Here is a 20,525-nt window from a genome sequence, read left to right on the forward strand (position 1 = left end):
TGACCGAGTGGCGTTCAGCACAGCTGCAAGGCCCCGGGTGTTTTAGAATGTTCCACGGCGGAACGGCAGCACGGCTCCGGCTGGTCCAGGAACAGCTGTGCCCTCAGTGAGGTGCACGTGGAGACACGCATGTAAAGACGCACGTGTAGTGATGAGCATGTAGACACACATAAGTACTGACACGCGTGTAGTGACCACATAGGGACACGCGTGCAGGAAGGCGCCTGTAGTGACCACGCAGGGACGCACAGGCTCCCACATGATCTGTGCCTCTTGCCCATGTCCCTTGGCGCTTCCCCGGCTCCGGGGCCCAGCTCTTCCTGCACGTCATTCAGAAGCAGCAGCAGAGCGTCCGCTGGGCTCTCTCTGGCTGTGGTTCAGGGTGACAGGCGACTCACAGGTTGGAGGTGAGGGGGTGAGAGGGGTGAAGGAGAGAAACTGGGGAGAAACTGCCCCTTTCTGTATCTGCCCCTGCCCCTCTGCCGCCTCTAAGAGGGGCTGGCATCCTTCAGAGCAAATGACAGCCCCAAATGCCCGTCACAGGTGGGAGCAGAGCCTGGGGCGGTGACCATTTGACGTGACCTCCTGGGAGGGCTTCCCTGGAGAAGGGCCGGCAGGACAGTACGCACGATAGGGCCGGGGCGGCTAAGGAGGTGGGGGTCTCGCTGGAGACCAGGCTCAGCCTGATTCCACGGCGTCGGGGGCCTTCAGAGTAGGCACTGCCCAGTCACTCCCACCGCCCACAAGGGCTGGTCGGCGCCCTCCCCAGCGTCCATCGGCCTTTGGCTGGAGGAGGCCACTCGGGAGAAGAGGGAGGGGCGGTGAGGGCGACCTCCGGGCCGTCACCTGAGGAGGGCGCCCCGGGGGAAGGGTATCCGATGGCACCACAGCACACTCTGTGCCGAAGCCCTGCCTGGGGACCAAGACCAACTGGCCGGGGACCCACCCCGACGCTCTGAGGTCCGGCATCGGCAGAAGCACACGCTACTGGGGAATGAGAAGTGGGGGTTGGTGGCGGGAACCAAGATCGCGTGTCCCTTTATTTCTGTGTCGGGAGCTCTGACACCTAGGAGGTTAAGTCCCTCTTGCTGGGGCAGGACGAATGACCCTGGCTGAGGGCATTCCTGCTGAGAAACCAGAGGCCCTGTCAACCTGGGCTGGGGGCTGGGGGCTGGGGTTAGCTGCTCCCCGGAGGCCCACCAGGGCCTGCGTGGCTCATAGTCCCCTCAGCACCGCGAGAAGCGCCTGTGAGTGAGCGCAGCGGGGGAGACAGTTCAAGATGAACTAAGAGTCTGTGGTGATGGCCAAGGCCAGAGACTGTCTGGGTGGCCCGGGGGTGTGGGCCAGTTGATGGGGTTAGATAGTCATTTCAAGATGCCCCAAGGTCCTGCGGCCAGAGGCTCCTGGCTGGAGCACAGAATGGCTGATCTTTAAACACCAGCAGCGGTGCTTCCAAGAGCCATCTGTGCCCCAGGGGGAAGGTGCCTGGTCCTCAGGCTCGTGCCCCTCTTCTGCCCACGCAGGTTTTGGGAGCACTGACCCCTGGGCCATGCTGGGGGCACAGGCAGGGCAGTGCTCCAGGGGAGGGCAAGGCAGGCACAGTCCTGGCCTCATTTCTCCTTGAGCACAGGAACAGCGGGCAACCGCTGCTGGGGTGCCTCTGGGGTCCGAGTGGCCTGGGACCGCATCTGGGTGCTGCTGCCACCTGCTGGGGGCAGGACAGTCCCTTGGGCTCCAAACTGCAGCCTCTCTGTGCAAAGCAGCCATGGCAGACCCTGCCTCTCTGGGAAGCCCTGGGGTGGCACCAAACCCACCTGCTGGCTCTGTGGGGGGTGGGGAACTCAGTACAATGACCTTGAGCCTAACAAGGCCTAAGGCACAGACCAAACCTGCAATCCCCGTGCACACTGCACACTTGTGCAAACCCAAACATGCTCACAGGCGTGTACAGTTACATATGTGCACACACATGCCCCCTCCCCCACCCTGTGTCGCCTCCTCAGCTGTTCCTTCGGGCTTGGCAGCTCCTGCCGGCAGGTGGCTGGGCCCCGAGACTGGGCTGTGAGACCCAGACAGGGCACGGATGGCCAGTGCTCATATGCTCAACCCAATTTCTCCAGTGGCTGCACATGTTTGGAAGGAGGCTGACCCCTGAGGCTGGTGCTGGGTGGGGTCAGAGGACACGCCAGTCCCCCAGCCCCACGCCCGCAGTGAAGGCCCACGTTCCGCTCCGAGGAGGATGCTGCAGAAGCCGGGTGCCCACCTCAGCTCACCGCTCCATGACTTTTCCATCTTGGGCAAATTCCTTGTTTTGCGCTTCCATTTCTTCCCCAAACAGCGGGTTCACGTCAGCGGGAGCGGCGTGGCTGTCGTGGGGTCGAAACCGAGCTCCTCTCAGCAAAAGCCCCGGCCTGACTCCCGGCCCGTGGGCAGCAAGCCTGGGCCCTGGCCCGAAAGAGCCCTCCCGTCACAGGTGGGGAAGCTGAGTCCAGGGAAGAGTGGCGGCGCACCCCGGGCCCCAGCGCCCTCGTAGGTGAACTCCTGTGGCCGGGGCCTGCGCCAGGAGCACCCGGCCTCCCAGAGCCCCCTCCTCGGAGCTTTTCATTCAGCTGCCCTCACAGCCCCTCGGTGTCTTCACGTCGAGAACGTCGGGAGCCCTGGGGACAAACCACGAGGATCGCGTTCCTCTAACTGGGAGTCAATGGACCGCTGGCGGTTCTGGAAGAAACACACGTGGTCTTGGTGTTTCGGACGGTGTAAAACGGCTTCAAGTCGCAGCTGCGTGTTCCCCACCATTTGCCGCGTGATTGCCCAGCCCCTGCCCCGGCCACGAGCACTTTCTCCTCTGTGACGTGGCCACTGTGTGAGCCTTAATGTGGCAGAGAGAGGCAGGGGTGCCACGTGTGCTGTGAGTGCAGGCTTGCGGTGTCCTTGGAAGGGCCACCCCTCTGCTCTTGGCTCTGGGGACAGAGGCCCTGCTCTGTGGATGAGCACAGCCCCAGGCCTCCCAAAGCGGGGCAGCGGGGGTGGGGGGGGACGACTGACCTTTTAGCTTTATGATGAGAAAACTGAAACTTCCGCCTCTTCTCCCCGTTCGCTCCAGCCAGGGCCAAACGGCAGCTCCCACTGTGGCCTTTCCGGGACCACCTCCCTTTCCTCTCCTCCCATTGCTTCCTTAGAGCCCCCACTGTGGCTCAGAGGGTTAAGAGCCTGACTAGTATCCGTAAGGACCCGGGTTTGATCTCTGGCCTCATTCAGTGGGTTAAGATCTGATGTGGCCACAGGTTGTGGTGTAGGTTGCAGGTGTGGCTCAGATCCCGTGTGGCTGTGCTTGCGGCTGTGGCTGTGGCCGGCAGCTACAGCTTCAATTCAACCTCTAGCCCAGGAACTTCCCTTAAAAAAAAAATTTCCTCCTTCGCAGCCCATCTCCTCCAGGGAGCACACTGTCGGGAATCCAGCATGAGACCCTCGCACTTTTGAGTCGTGGAACCCACTCGGTTCCAACCACAGGGTCTCATGCTAAACTCCACACTGTCTCACATTGCCGCTGAGTAGACCTTATGAGTGCCCCATCCACACCGTCTTAGCCCTTTTGTGTTTGAGATGCCAGCAGCTCGAATCGCCCAGAAACGAAGAGGAGCACCCAGGGAAGCTTTCAACCAGCAGTGGAGGGAAAATGCAAATGAGACTCTGTGTTGTACCCCTCAGACTGGCTGCAACTAAGAGGCTGACAATACTAAGTGTTGCCAAGGACATGGAGCAACTGGAGCTCCGGGGCTGGCAGAGTGTGAAATGGTACAGCTGTTTCGGAAGACTGCCACACAATTTTTTACAAAGCTCAACATGCCCTTTACTTCATCACCCAGCAATGTTTCTTCTAGGTAATTAAGCAAAAGAGGTTTTGAAATATACCCTTGGAGTTCCCGTCGTGGCGCAGAGGTTAACGAATCCGACTAGGAACCATGAGGTTGCGGGTTCGGTCCCTGCCCTTGCTCAGTGGGTTAACGATCCGGCGTTGCCGTGAGCTGTGGTGTAGGTTGCAGACGCGGCTCGGATCCAGCATTGCTGTGGCTCTGGCGTAGGCTGGCGGCTACAGCTCCGATTAGACCCCTAGCCTGGGAACCTCCATATGCCGCGGCCCAAAGAAATAGCAAAAAGACCAAAAAAAAAAAAAATGAAATATACCCTTAAAGGACTTGTACATGAACTTCAGGGCAGCTCTATTCACAACAGCCAAGACTCAGAGATGACTGTAGTGTCCAATATGTGAACGGATAAACAAAGGGGCATTTTCATGTCGTGGAATAGTATTCAGCTGTGAAAAGGAATGAAGTGCTGACAGAGGCTAAGACAGGGACGAACCTTGACAACATAGTCTGAATGAAAGAAGCCATTTGAAAGCGTGGCATGATTCTATTAGGTGATGTTCTAGAACAGACCACCTGAGAAATGGGCTAAAAGAACAGGGCTTGCCTCCGATGAGATGCCGTGTAACTGATCATGGTGGTGGCTACGCTGGGGCGCACATCCGCCAAGACTCACTGAATGCACATTACTGAAAATAAACTATGTCTCAGTAGAAGTGTTTATATTGGGTTACTCCAAAAGTTACGGAGGTCCGTGAAGAATATGCGGACTTCTCAGAAAAGCATAAAGTGAAAACAAAACCAAAAATCGTTTGCCATTATACCTCCCAGAGAGCATCACTCTCGACAGTTCCTTTCCTGCAGTCAAATTTCCCGTATTTGGGATCTTACTATTCACACTGCTTTGCAGCCTGCTTGCACCCTTCTTCTCCTCGGAGTTCACCAACGGGCTCGGCCAGCGGGAGGCCGGATCAGGAGATCGGGAGGTGAGAGGCCAGAGGGGCCGGCATTTATTCCTGCGGCTTCCTCGGCTAGATCTCCTCGGCTGGCCACGCCCTCAACCAAAGATAACAGCTTCTCTGGGGCAGAGGCCCTGAGGACTCTCTCCTTCCGGAGTCCCGGAACCTCTCCCTCCCCCTTTTCCTTGGGGCCTGTTGACGTCACAGCTCTGGGGCTCCAGCTCCGGCGGCCCGCAGAATTCCGGCGGTGCCCTAAGCCCGCCCACGCCCCCCTAATCGGCTCCCTTGTAAGTAGACGCCCCTGAGCCATCCTCATTTGAGCGTCCTGATGGCGCGTCGCCGGTGAGCGTGGCTGTCGGCCCCCAGGACCTCGTGGGCCCCGCGGGACAACCAGTCTGAGACTGCAACCCTGGGAAGGACGCGTCCCCATGGTGATGGGGCAGGGACGCGCTTCCGGCCCAGCCGGCCGGAGGAAGTCCCGCCCCCGCCGGCCCGCCCCCGGCTTCCCGTCAGGCCTCGCGACGCGCTACGTAGCCGGAAGCGGGTGGCGGCGGGGTGGGCGGCCGGCGAGCATCTTCGGTGCAGTTCGCGGCGCCGCCGACCCCAGCCCGGACCCCCGCCCGGACCCCCGCCCGACGGGCGCGCAGGATCGAGCCCTGCCAGGTAAGACACGGCCGAAGTCCCGGCTCCCCCCGGCTAGTCCTCAGCCCCTCCCGGCGGCTGCCCCCGCCCGGACCCCCACCCCTCCCGGAGGCCGCCTTGCCCCTGCCGCCCCCGCCCCGGCGGACTGCTGCCCGGGGGGCCCCCCCCGCGCCGCCCCTCCGCCGCCGCCCCCGCCCGGACCGACCCCCCGCCCACCCCGCCGCGCGCCCCCGGCCCCCAGCCTTCTTTCCTCCGAGGCTGTCACGGGCCCCTGCCCACCGCAGCCCCTCCGTGGGGCCAGCCGGCCCTGCCCCGTCCCCACCTTCGGACCCAGGACCGGGTTTGGACACAGGCTCTGGTCAGGCCGGGTCGTAGCTCCGAAGGGGCTTCCCGCCCGAGGAGGGAAGAGTCGGTGTCGGAGAGGCCCTTCCGGGGGCAGCCTCCGGGCCTCAGCTCCTTGCCTCCTCATCCGCGGTGGGTGATCGTCTTGGGAGGAGAGGAAACCGAGAAGCGACTCTAAGATTCTTTTTCAGGTTATGTGCCTTCAGGTTAGAAGTATGCTCCTTGGCCGCCCTCGCTGTTGAACAGCCTCATCGCAGGCCCCGAAGGAGAGTTGTGCTCATTCAGTGCAGGCGCGATGTGCCGGCCAGGCTGTTTCTGACGGGCCCGGTGGGGCCGTAACAATGGCCCGGGGATAATTAGCCTTGACATTTGGCTTCCGCTCTCTGCTTTAGAGTGAGACAGCCTTGTGCTTGGACGAGGCGCTTTGGGTGTCTTGGCTGGTGTCTGAGAAAGATGAGGGTAACAGCCCTGGGGACCAGGCAGTGTCCCTGCGTCACCCCCTTTGATCTCCAGGGTTGAGGAGGTCCCCACTTCAGGAGCAGCATCCTGCAGTCTGAGAAGTGGTTTTCTTCATAAACGGAGAAAAAGTGTGTTTAGTTCACTGTTTGCAGAAGCCACATCCACGTGCAGAAAACTGTGTTTGACCATCTTGATTTCAAACATTAAAACAGGAGTTCCTGGATCATTTTCCAAGATAAACTGTTGTTTTGTTTTGTTTTTTGGGATTGCTTTTGTGTTTTTTACCTTTTCTAGGGCCGCACCTGCGGCATATGGAGGTTCCCAGGTTAGGGGTCAGATTGGAGCTGTAGCCGCCAGCCTACACCGGAACCACAGCAACGCAGGATCCGAGCCGCGTCTGTAACCTACACCACAGCTCACGGCAACACTGGATCCTTAACCCACTGAGCGAAGCCAGGGACCGAACCCGCAACCTCAGGGTTCCTAGTCAGATTCTTTAACCGCTGAGCCACAACGGGAACTCTGATAAACTCTAATTTTGAAAGTTAGCAGGTATTTGTTTTTCTGTATCCAACTTAAAATTTCACAGCATTTAGGGTTCTCACATACAGAACCAGTCGCTGGGGAGAATTTCTCTTAAATCCAGGCGAAGTCATTTATTTTTCACATATTTTCTCTGCAGTATTTCCACAGACACTCACTCTGCCTTATTTTATACAATTAGAAATCAGGACAGGCCACCCCCAGTTCTGACTTTTGTCTGACTGGGTCGTGGTGGCCAGAACTGAGCCTCTGGGCAGGCCAGCTTCTCTGGGAAGGGCGCCTCGTGCACCCGTTTCTACCTTCACACTGTGGGTGTGTGGAGCTCGGCAAGGGCGGGGTCCCCTGTGGGGCGGGGCCGGGTGCCCAGCGCTGGGTGGGGTGGTGCAGTCCAGTGTTCGGTCCGGTGTTTGCCTTCGAAAGTCGGGACCACCAGGCACAGCACAGGAACTAGGGAGCGGAAAGGCGCCTTGAGCAAGCTCCTAGTTTTATTTCCCTTGATTACGGAAAATAAATGTTTATTTCCTAAGTTCAGCTGGTGTAAAAGGGCCCTGCCAGCAGTAGGTGTCCAGAGGTCTGGATTCAGCAGGTGTACTTGGGTGGACAGGCAGGGTCCCCTGGTGAGTAACCGAAGGTGACAGGCGCAATGCCCGACAGAGACGCTCCTGGGTTTTTCACGCTGCACCGTCAGCAGGAATGCTGGTCAGAGCAGTTGCCTCGCCGACGCCGTGGGGTGCGGAGTCCGAGGGGGAAAAACCAGCCGTGGCCCCTGTGTGTGGCTTTCCCTTACAAGGGCCCCTGCCCTGAGAGGCCGTGTGCGGGCGGGAGCTGGCACGCGGGCTCCGTAACAGAGAGAGGGCAAGCACCTGCGGCCAGGCCAGGACCCGTGGGGTCCCTGCGTCCAGCGCCACTGGTGGCAGCCATCCCCTCCCTCTGCTCAGGCCTTCCTGGGTCCGCTTTCCTGGTCAGGAACGAACTGGGCCATGGGTTGAACTTGAACTTTGCCCAAACTAGAAGATTTATAAAGAAATAAAAGGCTTTTCACTTTAGCCCAAGCCGCAAGGCTGCTGGTCCCGACAGTGGCCCTGAGGCATGGTGGCAGGTCCGCTGGTCGGTAGGCCCCTGTCCTTGCCCTGCTGGGCCAAGCTGTCACCTCCATCCCCAAGGGGCCCCAGGGAGGAGCTGCCTGCAGACAGTGGTGAGTCAGGGCCAGGCTTCTGCCCTGAGCGAGCAGCCACCCTGCAGTGGGAGGTGCGGGGTGCAGCAAACGCAGGCTCCCCGTCTTCAGATACTGTCAGCACAGGTCTGGCGTCTCGCCCGGAAAGGGGGAACCAGGCTTAGCAGCTCGCCTGCGCGCGGTTTATAAAGAGCACCCCTACTCTGGACTTCACCAGAAGAGCGACTTTTTATAACCCACGCAGCCTCGATGGTGCCTGAGCTTGAGCAGCGCGGTCCGGTGATTGCACGTTACTCCTAGTGAGCGCGCTCTGGGCCTCCCGGCTCTCCTGAGCGTGTGGGGAGCGGATTCCTGGGGTAAGCGGGTCCCTGGCGCGGCCTGCAGTGAGTGGCCCTGGGACCTGCAGCTCCCACGCAGCTTAGCGGAGTTCTCAAAGTTACATTTTATGGTGTTTTCACATCCACGGTTGATTTTCTGGCGAAGTGACTTATTCGTCAGTTTAGAGGCTGGTTTTTTCTTTGGCAGCACCATGGCCAGCCCGAGAACCAGGAAGGTTCTTAAGGAGATTCGGGTGCAAGATGGAAACAACGTAAGCATCCCCCTGTCGTTGACGCGCCCACCCGCCCTTCTCTTCCTCCCTCCCTCTCTCTTCCTCCCTCCCTCTCTCTCCCTCTCTCTCTCCCTCCCTCTCCCTCTCCCTCTCCCTCTCCCCCTCCCCCTCCCCCTCTCCCCCTCCCTCCCTCTCTCTCTCTCTCTCTCTCTCTCTCTCTCTCTCTCTCTCTCTCTCTTTCTCTCTCGGTGCTTGTGGCCACCGCGTCCTCCTGCTGGTCTCACCGCCCGCCTCCCCCGCTCCCTCCCCCGGGCGCCCAGGCTCTCTGGGGTCCCGGACCTGCCCCTGCCCCACCTGCCCCAGCCGCCTGTGCGCTCTTCGCAGGTGTGTTTCGAGTGCGGCGCCTTTAACCCTCAGTGGGTGAGCGTGAGCTACGGCATCTGGATCTGCCTGGAGTGCTCGGGGAGGCACCGCGGGCTCGGGGTGCACCTCAGGTCAGTGCCCTCCTTTCCTGCCCTCGGGCCGCGGGCTTCCGGAGCTGTGACCAGGGCCTCCCCCGGGCGTGCGGGCCAGGAAATCGCAGGCTGGCCCCTCCTGCCCTCAGGCGCTCTATCTCAGGAGGCGGGAGGCCCGCCAGTCTGGTCCCAGACTGGGGTGGGCTCTTAAATCCTGGTGAGCGGGGAGGCTCCCGGGTGGGTGGGTGCTGGGTGCTCAGTACGGTGACAGGTGGCCCCTCGGTCTGCAGCTTCGTCCGTTCTGTCACCATGGACAAGTGGAAGGACGCGGAGCTGGAGAAGATGAAAGCGGGCGGGAACGCCAAGTTCCAGGAGTTCCTGGAGTCCCAGGAGGACTACGACCCCGGCTGGTCCCTGCAGGAGAAGTACAACAGCAAGGCCGCCGCCCTGTTTCGGGACAAGGTGCGGACCAGCTGCCCCGCTCATCAGGGCCTTTGTGGTTCTGGGAGCCGAGCTCCCGAGGGCCCTGCCTCACCTTGTGCAGTACGTCCGCGGGCAGGACAGATGGGGCTCCCTGCGGCCTGGGGTGCACTGCGTCCATGTGGGTGAACGCTCCTGACAACAGCAGCACCCGCTGGGGGCGCCTGTCAGGGAGGGGCCCCGGTGGTTGGGGTTGGAGCCACGTGGACCAGCACATTGCTCGGGCCCCGGGCATCCTGAGACCTGGTCTCTGCGGTGTTTGCGCCCGGCCTGTGGCTGCAGGGGTTGGGTGCTGCTCGTGGGCGAACGCTGGCCTTGGCGGCTCCCGGCCTCTAACCTGGGCCCCCCCGGCAGGTGGCCACTGTGGCCGAAGGCGGAGAATGGTCCCTGGAGTCCTCGCCCGCCCGGAACTGGACCCCGCCTCGGCCCAAGATGCTGCCAACCTGTGCCCACGGGTAGCTGCTCTTCTGGCCTGCTGGCCAGCTCTGCCCGGGTCAGCCCAGTACTGACCACTGTGGCTCAGGGAACCTGGGGTCGTGGTGACAGCTCCTGGCGTGAGCGATTTGTAAAAGTCGGCAGGAAAAGCACCTTTTTAAGTTACAGCTTGAATGTGTCGTAAAGACCCAGTTAGTGAGGGCACATCTGGCAGGCAGTGGTGACCTGGTCCGCACTGTGAGTCCCTGTGGTCTGGGCCCACAGCGCTCGGCTGCTCTCGTCCCCTGTCCTGTCTGAGGGCCACCTGCCTCTCTGGCGGCCTGGAGGCGGGTGTTCCCGGGAGACTGATTTTGGAGAAGGCGCCCGCGGGCCTCCCCTCCCCTGCCTTTCTTGGGCGGGTTTCCCGTCGGAAGGTCTCCAGACTGCTGCCACGTGCTTGCTTTGGCCTCTGCCCCTCCGATGCCCCTGCTGCCTCCCTGCAGGTGTGGGCCGGGCGCTGTGGAGGAGGCCGCCCTCCACTCTGAGCTTTGTTTTCGGAGGAGCCAGCTGTGACCAGAGACCCCCGGCCTCCCGCAGGCACGACGGCTTCACTGACCTCTGCCTTCCTGTTGCAGGGCCACTGGCCGGCCACAGAACTCCACCGCCAGCTCCGACAAGGCTTTCGAGGACTGGCTGAACGATGATCTTGGCTCCTATCAAGGGTAAGACTCAGGTGGGCTTGGGAGAGGCGGGGACCGGCCCTGGAAGGCTTGGCCTGCGGGCTGGGCTGCTCTGCAGGTCTAGGCACGTGTGCAGTGGCTGCAGAGTGGGCGGCCTCGAAGGGTCCTGACTGGCAAGCCCTGGAGCAGCCCACGTTGCAGGAGGAGGCTTGAGCGGAGAGAAAACCTCTAAGAGGAAATCTCTCCTAAGAACGCCTGGAAGGAGGGATGAGGGAGCTCCTGTTGCGGCTCAGCAGGTTAAGAACCCAGCTGGGGAGTTCCCGTCGTGGCGCAGTGGTTAACGAATCCGACTAGGAACCATGAGGTCGCGGGTTCGGTCCCTGCCCTTGCTCAGTGGGTTAACGATCCGGCGTTGCCGTGAGCTGTGGTGTAGGTTGCAGACGCGGCTCGGATCCCGTGTTGCTGTGGCTCTGGCGTAGGCCGGTGGCTACAGCTCCGATTCAACCCCTAGCCTGGGAACCTCCATATGCCGCGGAAGCGGCCCAAGAGATAGCAACAACAACAACAACAACAACAAAAGACAAAAAGACAAAAAAAAAAAAAAAAAAAAAAGAACCCAGCTGGGATCCATGAGGACGTGGGATCGATCCCTGGCCTCGCTCAGTGGGTTAAGGATCCGGCGTTGTCATGAGCTGTGTAGGTAGGTCACAGACAGCTCGGATCCCATGTAGCCGGCAGCTACAGCTCCAATTAGACTCCTAGTCTGGGAACCTCCAAATGCCACGGGTGTGGCCCTAAAAAGCAAAAAGTAAGGAGACCTTACGGGACCTGCGTGACCCATAGGTGGGTGAGCCTGGAGCCGCCACTTGAACTCGGTCGCTTGGCGCATTGGCTCTGAGGCTCGCTGCTTCTCCGGCAGGTGCAGCCCCTCGTCCGGAACCCGCGCCGGGGGTGTGGCTGCCCCGGTGCAGCCCTGAACGTTCTCGGGCCCCCGGGGGCCAGCCTCTCGGAGCCTCCGTTTTGGGCTCGGGGCGGATCTGCACCCCACGGTTTTGGGGCAGCGCGGCTGTTGCTTGTGTCCCCTCCAGGGCGCCGGAGAACCGCTACGTGGGGTTTGGGAACACGGTGCCGCCTCAGAAGAAGGAAGATGACTTTCTCAACAGCGCCATGTCGTCCTTGTACTCGGTGAGGGCACCCGGCCGGCCCCCGGGGCCTGCTCTTGGCGCTCACGTCCTTCAGCCCTTTGGCGCCAGAGCGCCTTCTGACTCGGGAAGGTCGGGAAGGCGCGCTCCTCCGCCGGCTGAGGCCGCCCTCGTGGTGGAGGCGTCGCTCTGCCGCCGGCCTGTAGGGCCACGGTCTTGGTGGCAGAGGTGACGAGCTGGAGAGCTCCAGCCTCGGCCGCTCCGGGTCCAACCGTCGTTTTCAGGGGCACTTCCAGGGCCTTGTCCACTGTAGGGAGGACGCAGAGCCCGAGGGCCCGGCCGGGAGCTCCGGGGGCTGCGCTGGACGCTCTGAGACCCGATGGGGTCCTGGCCGCCGAGTGGGCAGGGCCAGTGCAGGGCATGGGGGGCCTCGAAGGAGGTGGGAGGCCTGGCCGACGCTGGGCCGGGTGCGCACGGAGCCTGCAGACGGGGCCACAGGAGGCCGCTGTCACCACTGCATGCCCTCTTCCTTGACGCGCACTCATCCCCCGTGGAGGGCTCCGAACCCCTGCTGTCCCCCAGGCGCTCAGGGAAGGGGGCGGGCTGCCAGAAGTCCTCCCCCCCCCGTGCGTCTCCAACCCCCCAGGTCGTCCCGTCTCAGTCGCGTCTCAGTCGCGCAAGGGCCCCCTGTGTCTTCTTGAGGAGGAGCCAGCTGAGTCGGGGTTTCAGTGAGACGTTTCTGTTTCTAAATTGCTGTAATGTGTTTCGGGGGCTGGAGAATAGCCTGGGACTTAGAAAACAGGTTTCAGTGGCCCCCAGTCTGTCTCTGTCTGGGGGGGCGCCCGTCTCCGGGGAAAATGGGGAGGGGGCAGCCCCCCCCCCCCCCGCGGAGGACAGGCCGGTGGGGGGCGGCGGGCGGGGCGGGCTGCTCAGTGGCCGTCCCTCCTTTCAGGGCTGGAGCAGCTTCACCACCGGCGCCAGCAGGTTTGCCTCAGCCGCTAAGGAGGGCGTAAGTAGCTGTCCTGCCCCCTGACTGCGCGGGCTGGGCGGGTCCGGAGGCCAGAGGGTCCCATCCAGGCTGAGTGGTTCTGGTTAGCGGCCCCCCAGCCCCCACCCTCAGCAGGGTCCCAACGCCCAGCAAACCGTCGAGGCCCGCAGAGGTTCTTTGCTTGAATAGTGGGAATGCTTCGCAGGTGCTCCTGGGGCCTCCGTGCCCCGAGTCCGCCCCCGTCTGGCCTGGGGGGCCCGCGCCTGGACACCGCTGCTCCGCCGTGGCCTCTGCCACTCCTCTCTGGGGCCTTATCTCTGCAGGGGGTCCGGCCTTCTCCTGGCTTGTTGCGAGAGCCTGGGAGCACCGGGCAGAGCTGAGGGATGTGGCCAGACGGTGACTGCCAGCGAGTGGGAGGTGGCGTGGGCAGCCTGTGGGCCCCACGTCCAGGCCATCTGTCCTGGGTGGTACACAGGCACCCTCCCCCACTGGCCTCCCTCCAGGGGCACCTGGTCTGGGGCAGCTCTGGGGGGCGCCTTAGGGCTGCTGTGGGGTGAGCACCTGTGCGGCTGGCCGTCAGGAGCTGGCCTGGGGGTCTGAGCCATGAGGATGTCCAGCCTTGGTGGCCCTGGTGGCCCACGTCGGGGCAGATGACTGGAAAGCCCTCTCTGTCTTTACTTTCAGGCTACGAAGTTTGGATCCCAGGCAAGTCAGAAGGTAACCCAGGGAGCCGCTGTTGAGAGTGCTAGGCTGGTCCCTTTCTCCTGTGCCCAGGGAGGGGGCACCCGCACACAAATTTGCCCCATCGCCCATCAGCCCAAGTCACTTGAGGTGCCTGCGGGGTTTAGCAGGTGGAGTCGGCTGCACCTGGGCCGTGGGGCCGAAGTCCTCACTGTCCCTGGCAGCCGGGCACTCTGGGCCGCTGTGCCCTTGGCTTTGGGACAGAGGGCCTGTGTCCTGCCGAGGCAGCATCTTTCTGTCCCTGGTCAGCACCCTCCCTTCTTGTGGGCAGTGTCCTGGGCCCTGGCATTGGTCTTGCTCCCGGTCTTGGTTAGCAGCTGTGCCAGGTCTTGTGTGGTGCCAGGCCTCCAGCACCAGGTCAGGACTCAGGAGGTCGCGGCCATGGAGGCTGTCCCTGGAGCCTCAGGGCCACACGGGCCCCCTCACACCCTGAGGGGTGGCATGACGTGTCCCAGCCCCACTCAGGGGCCATCTCTGAGCCCCCATCTTGGGTGCCTGAGCCGCTGGCACACGTGGTCCTGGGAAGCGCGGAGTTGGGGGTGGGGACGCCCACCGGGCCCTGTTGGGGACACGACCTGGTTGTTGCCAAACTGCTGCTCCTACCGCCTCGTTCTCTCTCTCGCCTTCTCCCCGCCTCGCCACGCTGCCTGGGTAAAGTTCTGGGGTTCCAAGCAGCAGCCGGAGCCGGTAAGCCGCATCTGTTCTCACGCACGCCCCCTGGTCTGTCTGGGCATGTGCCCTGCTCTGAGCTGTCGTTCTGCGGCCTGTGTGTCGGGGCTTCCGTGTGCTTGCGCTGAGAGCTGCCCACCAGCCTGCCTGGCCCTGCCTGGCCCATCCCCAGAGCTCGGGCATCCACGTCACAGGCTGGAGGCGTGGGATCTGGCACCTGCGGCTGCCGTGACAGGGCCGGGGGTGGGGCCTGCAGGTCCTTGGCGGCATTTTCCTCTTTTAGTTTAATCACCTTCTGCCGAATAAGCGAGAGGAGTCCTGTCCCGCACGAGTGGACTCCCCACCAGCCTGCCTGACCTGACCTGGGCTCGCCCCCCTGCCCCCCTGCTCCATCCCTTCTGTCTGCGCTCCTGCGTAGTTGGCCTTGTTGTCAGCACAGGGGTGGCCTCGCGGGATGGGGTGTGTGTGGTCCCTGTGGCGGGGAGGGACTCCAAGGGCCTGGGCCCATCCCAGAGCGTCTGGGTCCGGGCCGGCGTCTCCCGCCTCCCCGCAGCCTGGGCCCCAGGTGCTGGTGGGCTGCTCGCCCTCCGCTGCTTCCCGCTGGGCAGAGCTCTTGGCTGCCGCGCCTGCCCCGTGTCCTGGGACACGTGCTCCCGAGCTTGCGGGACTCTCATCACGCCTTTCTCTCCGACAGGCGTCCGAGTTGGGCCACAGTCTGAACGAGAGCGTCCTCAAGCCGGCCCAGGAGAAGGTAGCGCGGCTGCTCACGGCGCTCGGCTCCAGGCCCTGGTCCTGGGGGCAGTGGGTGCTAGGGGGCTTTGAGGGGTGCCTGTCGGTGTTGCTCCCTGTGTTCCTGCGGGGGCCCTGGGCCCCCCATGTGGCCGGGTGTGCACACCACCCCCCACCCCACCTCAGTGCACCGAGGGGGCCCAGGTGGGGCAGAGGAGCTCTCCGGGGCTGGGGCCTGGGGGGCAGTGCCGCCTGTCCCCGGGAGGCTGCGGCTGACGCAGAGGTCCCCAGGGAGGGTCCGAGGGGGGCCCCGGGCTGCAGTGTGGGCGGCCCGCTGCCCCCTCCGTTGGCTGAGACGGGCCCCGCGAGCAGGTGCCCGTGGGCGTTGTCCTCAGTAGCGGCCGGGGCAGGGGGGCGTCTGCTCGGCTGATGACGCCCTTTCAATCCCCAGGTGAAGGAGGGAAAGATCTTTGACGATGTGACCAGTGGGGTCTCTCAGTTGGCGTCCAAGGTAGGCAGCCCGCCTGCCGTGTGGGCCCCGCTGGGAGCCGGTCTCCGTGGTCCAGCGCGGCCAGGGCCGCCAGCGGGAAGGGCCGGGCGCTGCAGGCCCCGGTCTCGGCCGCGGGGCCTCTGGGGCCCCAGGAAGGTCAGGTGCTCGCTCGCTGCCCACGGCCTGAGGAGCGCCTGTCACCACCACTAACCTGTCGCTTTTCTCTCTGCCTTTCTTGCCGCTGCTGGCCTTTCCCGGGTGAGTGCGCGGGCTGCCCGCCGTCTCGTCTGGTAGCCGTGCTTGGGGAACGTAGGGCCCTGCAGGGGCAGCCTGCCTGGGAGCCCCTCGCTGTCTGCCCGCCGGGCGTCCCGCTGCCCCAGCAGATCCTGCCCAGGGTGGTCTCGGCCGGAGCCCTGGTGTCGCTGCGTCTCTGAACGTGGCCGGGTGCTGTGCGCCGGACTGAGCCTCCGCCTCCTTCCAGGTCCAGGGAGCGGGCAGCAGGGGATGGCGGGACGTCACCACCTTTTTTTCTGGGAGAACTGAGGACTCCTCGGACAGGTGGGCCGGGTCCCCATCCCCGCGGGCCCCTTCCGTGGCTCCTTCCTGGGCTCTCCCCAGGGGTCCAGGGGTCACGGTGCCGAAGTCCCCGGAGCTCTCGAGGTGCAGAGAAGCGGAGGCGCCCTGACCTCTTGCTCTGAAGCTCAGCCTTCAATCTCGCAGGAGCCACCGCTGCTCTGGGCTGGGAGGGGGGAGGGGGAGGGCCTCTGACCCCCTCCCCCAACGGGGTCCACAGCAGCCGACCCGGCACCTGGTTGCACTCGGGGCTCCTGGCCGGGCCTCTGTGCTGGCGCCCCACCTAGCCGTCTTTCTCGACCTCTGACCCCAGGTGGGACCCCAGGCACCTGATGGGGAGACGCTGCTGGCCAGGCCGGAGCAGCGGCCGTTCCCCTGTGGCAGGTGCCCTGTTGTGCCCCCAGGCCAGGGCGCCTCTTCCTTGCTCCCGGGCTGTGGGGTGTGTTCAGTGTGGCTGCTCTGGCTTTGGATGGGGGCTCTCTGTCCTTCCTGACGCCACGGCACAGAGAAGGGTCCCTCTTGCCTTTTCTTTTCCCCTCAGTTGCTGTGGGGACCAGCTGTGTAGGTTTTCCTTCGGCATGTGGTCTGGATGGGGCTGCTGCAGACAGGGGGGCCGCTGCAGACGGGGGGGCTGCTGCAGACGGGGCGCTGGTGGCCCGAGGCCTGTCTGAGTCCTTCCAGCAGGTTCCATGCCTCGGCTGCATTCCCCTGCCCTAGCACAAGTGCGACAGCCGCAGGACCCTGGGTGGCACTGGCAGAGCGCCCTGGTTGGGGGCGGGGGTTGGGGGACTGCACTCTCGAGCCCCGTTCCCTGGGGAGACGCCCGGGGAAGGCCAGGCGGCTCGGGGCCACCACCGCGATGGTCCTGTGCCAGCCGCTCAGAGGTCCCTCCCTGTCCAGACCCCCGGAAGGCCAGAGTCACCAGAACAGCGGTGGGGACCACTCCCAGAGCAGCCCCTTCGACCCGGGCTTCTGGGAGGCCTTCGGAAGCGCCGACCCTGCCAAGGCCCACAGGTCCCCGAGCAGCGACAGCTGGACGTGCGCGGACGCCTCTGCCGACAGGAGGAGCTCGGACAGCTGGGATGTGTGGGGCTCGGGCTCCGCATCCAACAACAAGAACAGCGACAGCGGCGACGGCGGGGAGGCCTGGGGGGGCGGCGGGGAGGGCAGGGCCAAGGTCACCAAGAAGGCAGCGCCGCCCCCCGCGGTGGACGAGGGCTGGGACAACCAGGACTGGTAGGGCCCCCGCCGCTGGTGCTGCGGCCGCTCTGCCTCCTCGTTCCTTCCGTTTGACCCCAAAAATGCCAGTCGCCATGGGAAGACACCTCGGCCGGGACCCTGGGGCCGTGTGCCTGCCCGTGCGGGGGGCTCGCTCCCGTCCCTGGGGCCCGGGGTCTGCCAAGGGCAGGGCTCCCTGCTGCTGTGGGGGGCCGGCCACACTGTCATGCCCCCAGCGACTCAGTAATAAACGCCTTGCCTGGTGGCGCACACGGCCACACAGTGACGGTGGCTGCAGCCTGTCCTTGGAATGCCATTAATTTCCTGTTTGCTGTAGGGTTTTTTGTGGGGGGAGGGGGAGGCCTTGTCCACAGCCGAAAGCTCCTGGGTCTGGGATAGACCCCGTGCCACAGCAGTGACCCAAAGGACCGCGCCAACAAGGCCGCACCCTAACCTGTGCCACCTGGAAAGTCCTGTGCTGGTCTTTCACCTTCAGAGGTGCTCAAAAGCCCTGGGGTTTGCGCGCAGCCGCCCCCCGCTGCTCCCCCGCTGCTCCCCAGCCCTCTCGCCGCTGTCTGTGCTGGATGTCCCGCCTGTGCTGCTGGCGGCCACTGGTGTGGCAGCTGGGTTGCAGCGTGTCGCTGTGCCTTTGGCTGATGCTGAGGGTCTCAGTCATGGAACTGCGGTCTGCCCCTGGCACCAAGGTCAGAGGTCAGGCCAGGGCGAGGAGAAGACTCAGGTCAGATTGAGAGCCAGGGTCACATCTGCCAGCCTGGAGTGAGGGTCCCAGAGCAGTGGCTCTTGGGAGAGGCGAGGGTCTCGCAGCTGCCGCGACGCAGGCCAGGAGCAGGTGTGCGTGTCCCCACGCGCCTCGTCCTGAGCTGGAGCCCTGACCTGTTGGGACGGCTACTCACAGGGTCCTTGGGGAGACGGGCTCCTGTGCGGTCTGGCCCAGGCGCCCCACCCCGGGGGCCGTGTTAGGTTGGGGGGGGGGGAGCTGTCCGCTGCCGGGCGCCACCCTCGCTGTGGGGCACTCGGCACTGTTTCTAGAGGTGCCGCAGTGAGGGCCCTGCGGACCCAGCAGGAACACGGGGCTTTGGTGGTGCGAGGCCCCTGCTCCTGCACGTCCGTCCACTGGGTCCAGGACCGTGCCAGGCACCTCCGCCAGGCCAGGTCAGGAGCAAGGGCCTGAGTGCCCCGGTCCCCTGCCTGTGTGGGACACAGACTTCACGGTAAGGCATGTGGGAACTCGGGGTGTCTGGCGAACCCCCAAAGGGCCAGACCCGCGGGCGTGGCAGGGGCTCCCCGAGCAGCAGGCGGCAGACACCTTGCTGAAGAGCGGGAGAGTCTCCGGTGGGTGTCCGCCTGGGCGGGCAGCTTGTAACGGGACAGGCCTGCCCTCACCTGGCCCTGCTAGAGACGGGGCAGCCGCGGCAGTTCGGCCCTTGTGTCCCCCGGTTGGGCCTGCGTCCTAAGACCGCCTGGCAGAGGCACTTGTGGCCAGGAGGGGCCAACTCGAGGTTCTGGAGCCGTGGCTTTTCCTGTAGTTTCTTTCCCGGGGTAGTGCTTTGGGACAGGTGGGCCAGGCTGGAGGGCGAAGGCTCTTGTGTTTGGGTGGGAAGGCGGGTCCCAGGGGGACCACCCTGGAGCCCGTTCTTGGCTGAATCCCAGCCTTGCTCTCACTGGACAGCACATCCGTCGGCCATGGCCTGTCAGCCGCAAAGCTGCTCTCGGCCTCTGTGGCTTCTGCGCCCTGAGCCACGCAGACGCTGGCTCCAGGAGGCCAGCCTTTGCCACCTCTTTGCCTCAGACCTCTTGGCCAGGGGCCAGGACAGACCAGCAGGCGCTTCATGGCCAGCTCTGGGAACTTTCTCACAGCCAGGGGACGCCTACGCTTCTTCCTGGGCACCCCCTTCGCACATGTCTGCCTTCGCCGTCTGCTTGCTCTCGGCCAGGTAGTCCTGCCCAGCGGGCTCTGTGCTGGCCGCTTTCCTGGGAGCCCAGGCCCTAAGTCGGTGGGGGTGCAAGAAGATGGGGAGAAGGGCTTCTTAGAGACCGTCTGGGTGGGGGGGTCCCGGCGGTGGGGGCCCTTCCCTTTGCACCTCCTCTGGTCCCCCAGCCCTGCTGTGTCCTGACCCCAACGCAAGGTCTGAAGGGCCCGGGAGTGTCAGGGAAGCTGCACTCAGCACCGAGGGCTCAGTTGCAGCTCCTGGGGCCACCTCCCACCGCCGCCTGCCCTGCCCCTTGGATGAGGCTGTGACAGGTGATGCGGGCTCACCCCGCAGGGCCGGCCTAGCTCCGTCCTGCCCTGAGCCATGACCCTGGGCAGCTGGCGGTCTGGGTGAGCCCCGAGCCTGTTGGCGGGACTGCGAGACCGCAGGGACTCAGGTGGGCACATAGGTGGGGGCCGGCCAAGATCTCCCAGTGTGCGTGGGTGTGCACACGTGTCCCCAGTGCCAGTGAGCCGGGGCGGGGGGAGCGTGGCGGACACGGGAGGTAAGGGCCATTTGCTGGCCTCTGCTCAGGTCTGCAGGGCCCGCCTGCTCGGCAGGTGTGGGTCTCAGGACCCCCAGCACCCAGTGCTCGGCATCCGCCAGCCCCGCCACATCCCCGCATCCAGCCCTGGGGCTGCGTGCTTGAGTGGCTCCCAGAGCACAGCACGTCTCAGAGCTGCCTTCACACTGGGGTCCTCGGCCCCCTCCCGGCTTGAGGAGTGCCCACTGCCAGGCAGGACCTGGGGGCCAGGAGGGCCTCTGAGCACCCGGGACAAGGCCGGGGAGCTGGCTGGATCCTGCTGCGGCCACATGGGGGCTGAGGTTCTGGGGAGGGGGATGGGAACCCCATGGCAGTGGGGAAGGGCTCCACCCCTCTGGCAGCGTCCAGCCCCCCACCCTTCCTCCCAGCCCCTCCCAGCCTCCAGCGAACACCCAGCTGGCAGCCCAGGGGCCTGACCGTGCCCACCTCCCCAGGCACCTCCGCCAGTGGCAGAGGCCAGGGTGGGCCCTGGCAGCCCCAGACACGTGCTGCTCGGGGCTCAGGGGGAGGAACTGGTCAGGTCCAGCTTGGGGTAGGGCGCTTCTCGGGGGGCAGATCCTCAGGTCTGGTGGGGCACCAGCCAGGGTCCAACAGAGACAGGGGCTTGGGGCTCAGGCTGGACACCCCGACCACACACACTCTGGTTAGGGGCCCAGCCTGTGGGGTTGTTGGGGGTGGGGCTTGGCTGCCTTTGCCGGCTGGGAAGGGTCGGGCGGCAGGGCTGGCGTGGAGGAGGCTTCTAGGGTGGGCCCCGGGCCCAGGAGAGACCACGTGGGGCTCGGTTTAGGGTCCTGGGTCCTGGAGCGATGCTGGATGAGGGGGGAGGCTGTGGAGGCTGGTGCGACCCCCGGGTCCAGGGGCTGCTCCAGGCTGTTC

General features: G+C 64.3%; 1 protein-coding gene across 9 annotated transcripts; it reads left to right on the forward strand.

Annotated features, from left to right (window-relative positions):
- The first annotated feature begins 5,362 nt into the window (after window positions 1-5,362).
- On the forward strand, window positions 5,363-17,400 carry ARFGAP1 (ADP ribosylation factor GTPase activating protein 1). 9 transcript variants are annotated; one of them, XM_021077586.2, is made up of 14 exons: window positions 5,363-5,488; window positions 8,511-8,574; window positions 8,920-9,029; window positions 9,281-9,452; window positions 9,825-9,925; window positions 10,520-10,606; window positions 11,653-11,749; window positions 12,659-12,715; window positions 13,379-13,411; window positions 14,093-14,122; window positions 14,799-14,855; window positions 15,285-15,344; window positions 15,805-15,881; window positions 16,797-17,400. In XM_021077586.2, exons 2-14 carry the CDS (start codon window positions 8,515-8,517, stop codon window positions 17,134-17,136), a joined length of 1,281 nt encoding a protein of 426 aa, XP_020933245.1. In that variant the 5' UTR covers window positions 5,363-5,488; window positions 8,511-8,514; the 3' UTR covers window positions 17,137-17,400. The 9 variants fall into 9 exon arrangements, with proteins under 9 accessions (XP_020933245.1, XP_020933246.1, XP_020933247.1 ...); XM_021077587.2 differs by having other exon boundaries at window positions 15,811-15,881; XM_021077588.2 differs by having other exon boundaries at window positions 13,379-13,399.
- The last annotated feature ends 3,125 nt before the right edge of the window (window positions 17,401-20,525 follow it).

The sequence above is a fragment of the Sus scrofa genome, chromosome 17 (genome assembly GCF_054392235.1).
Source record: "Sus scrofa isolate SSC_HxYL_T2T_F1_AM1 chromosome 17, Sscrofa_HxYL_maternal_Yorkshire_Landrace_v2.0, whole genome shotgun sequence".
In the NCBI taxonomy this organism is placed as follows: domain Eukaryota; kingdom Metazoa; phylum Chordata; class Mammalia; order Artiodactyla; family Suidae; genus Sus; species Sus scrofa.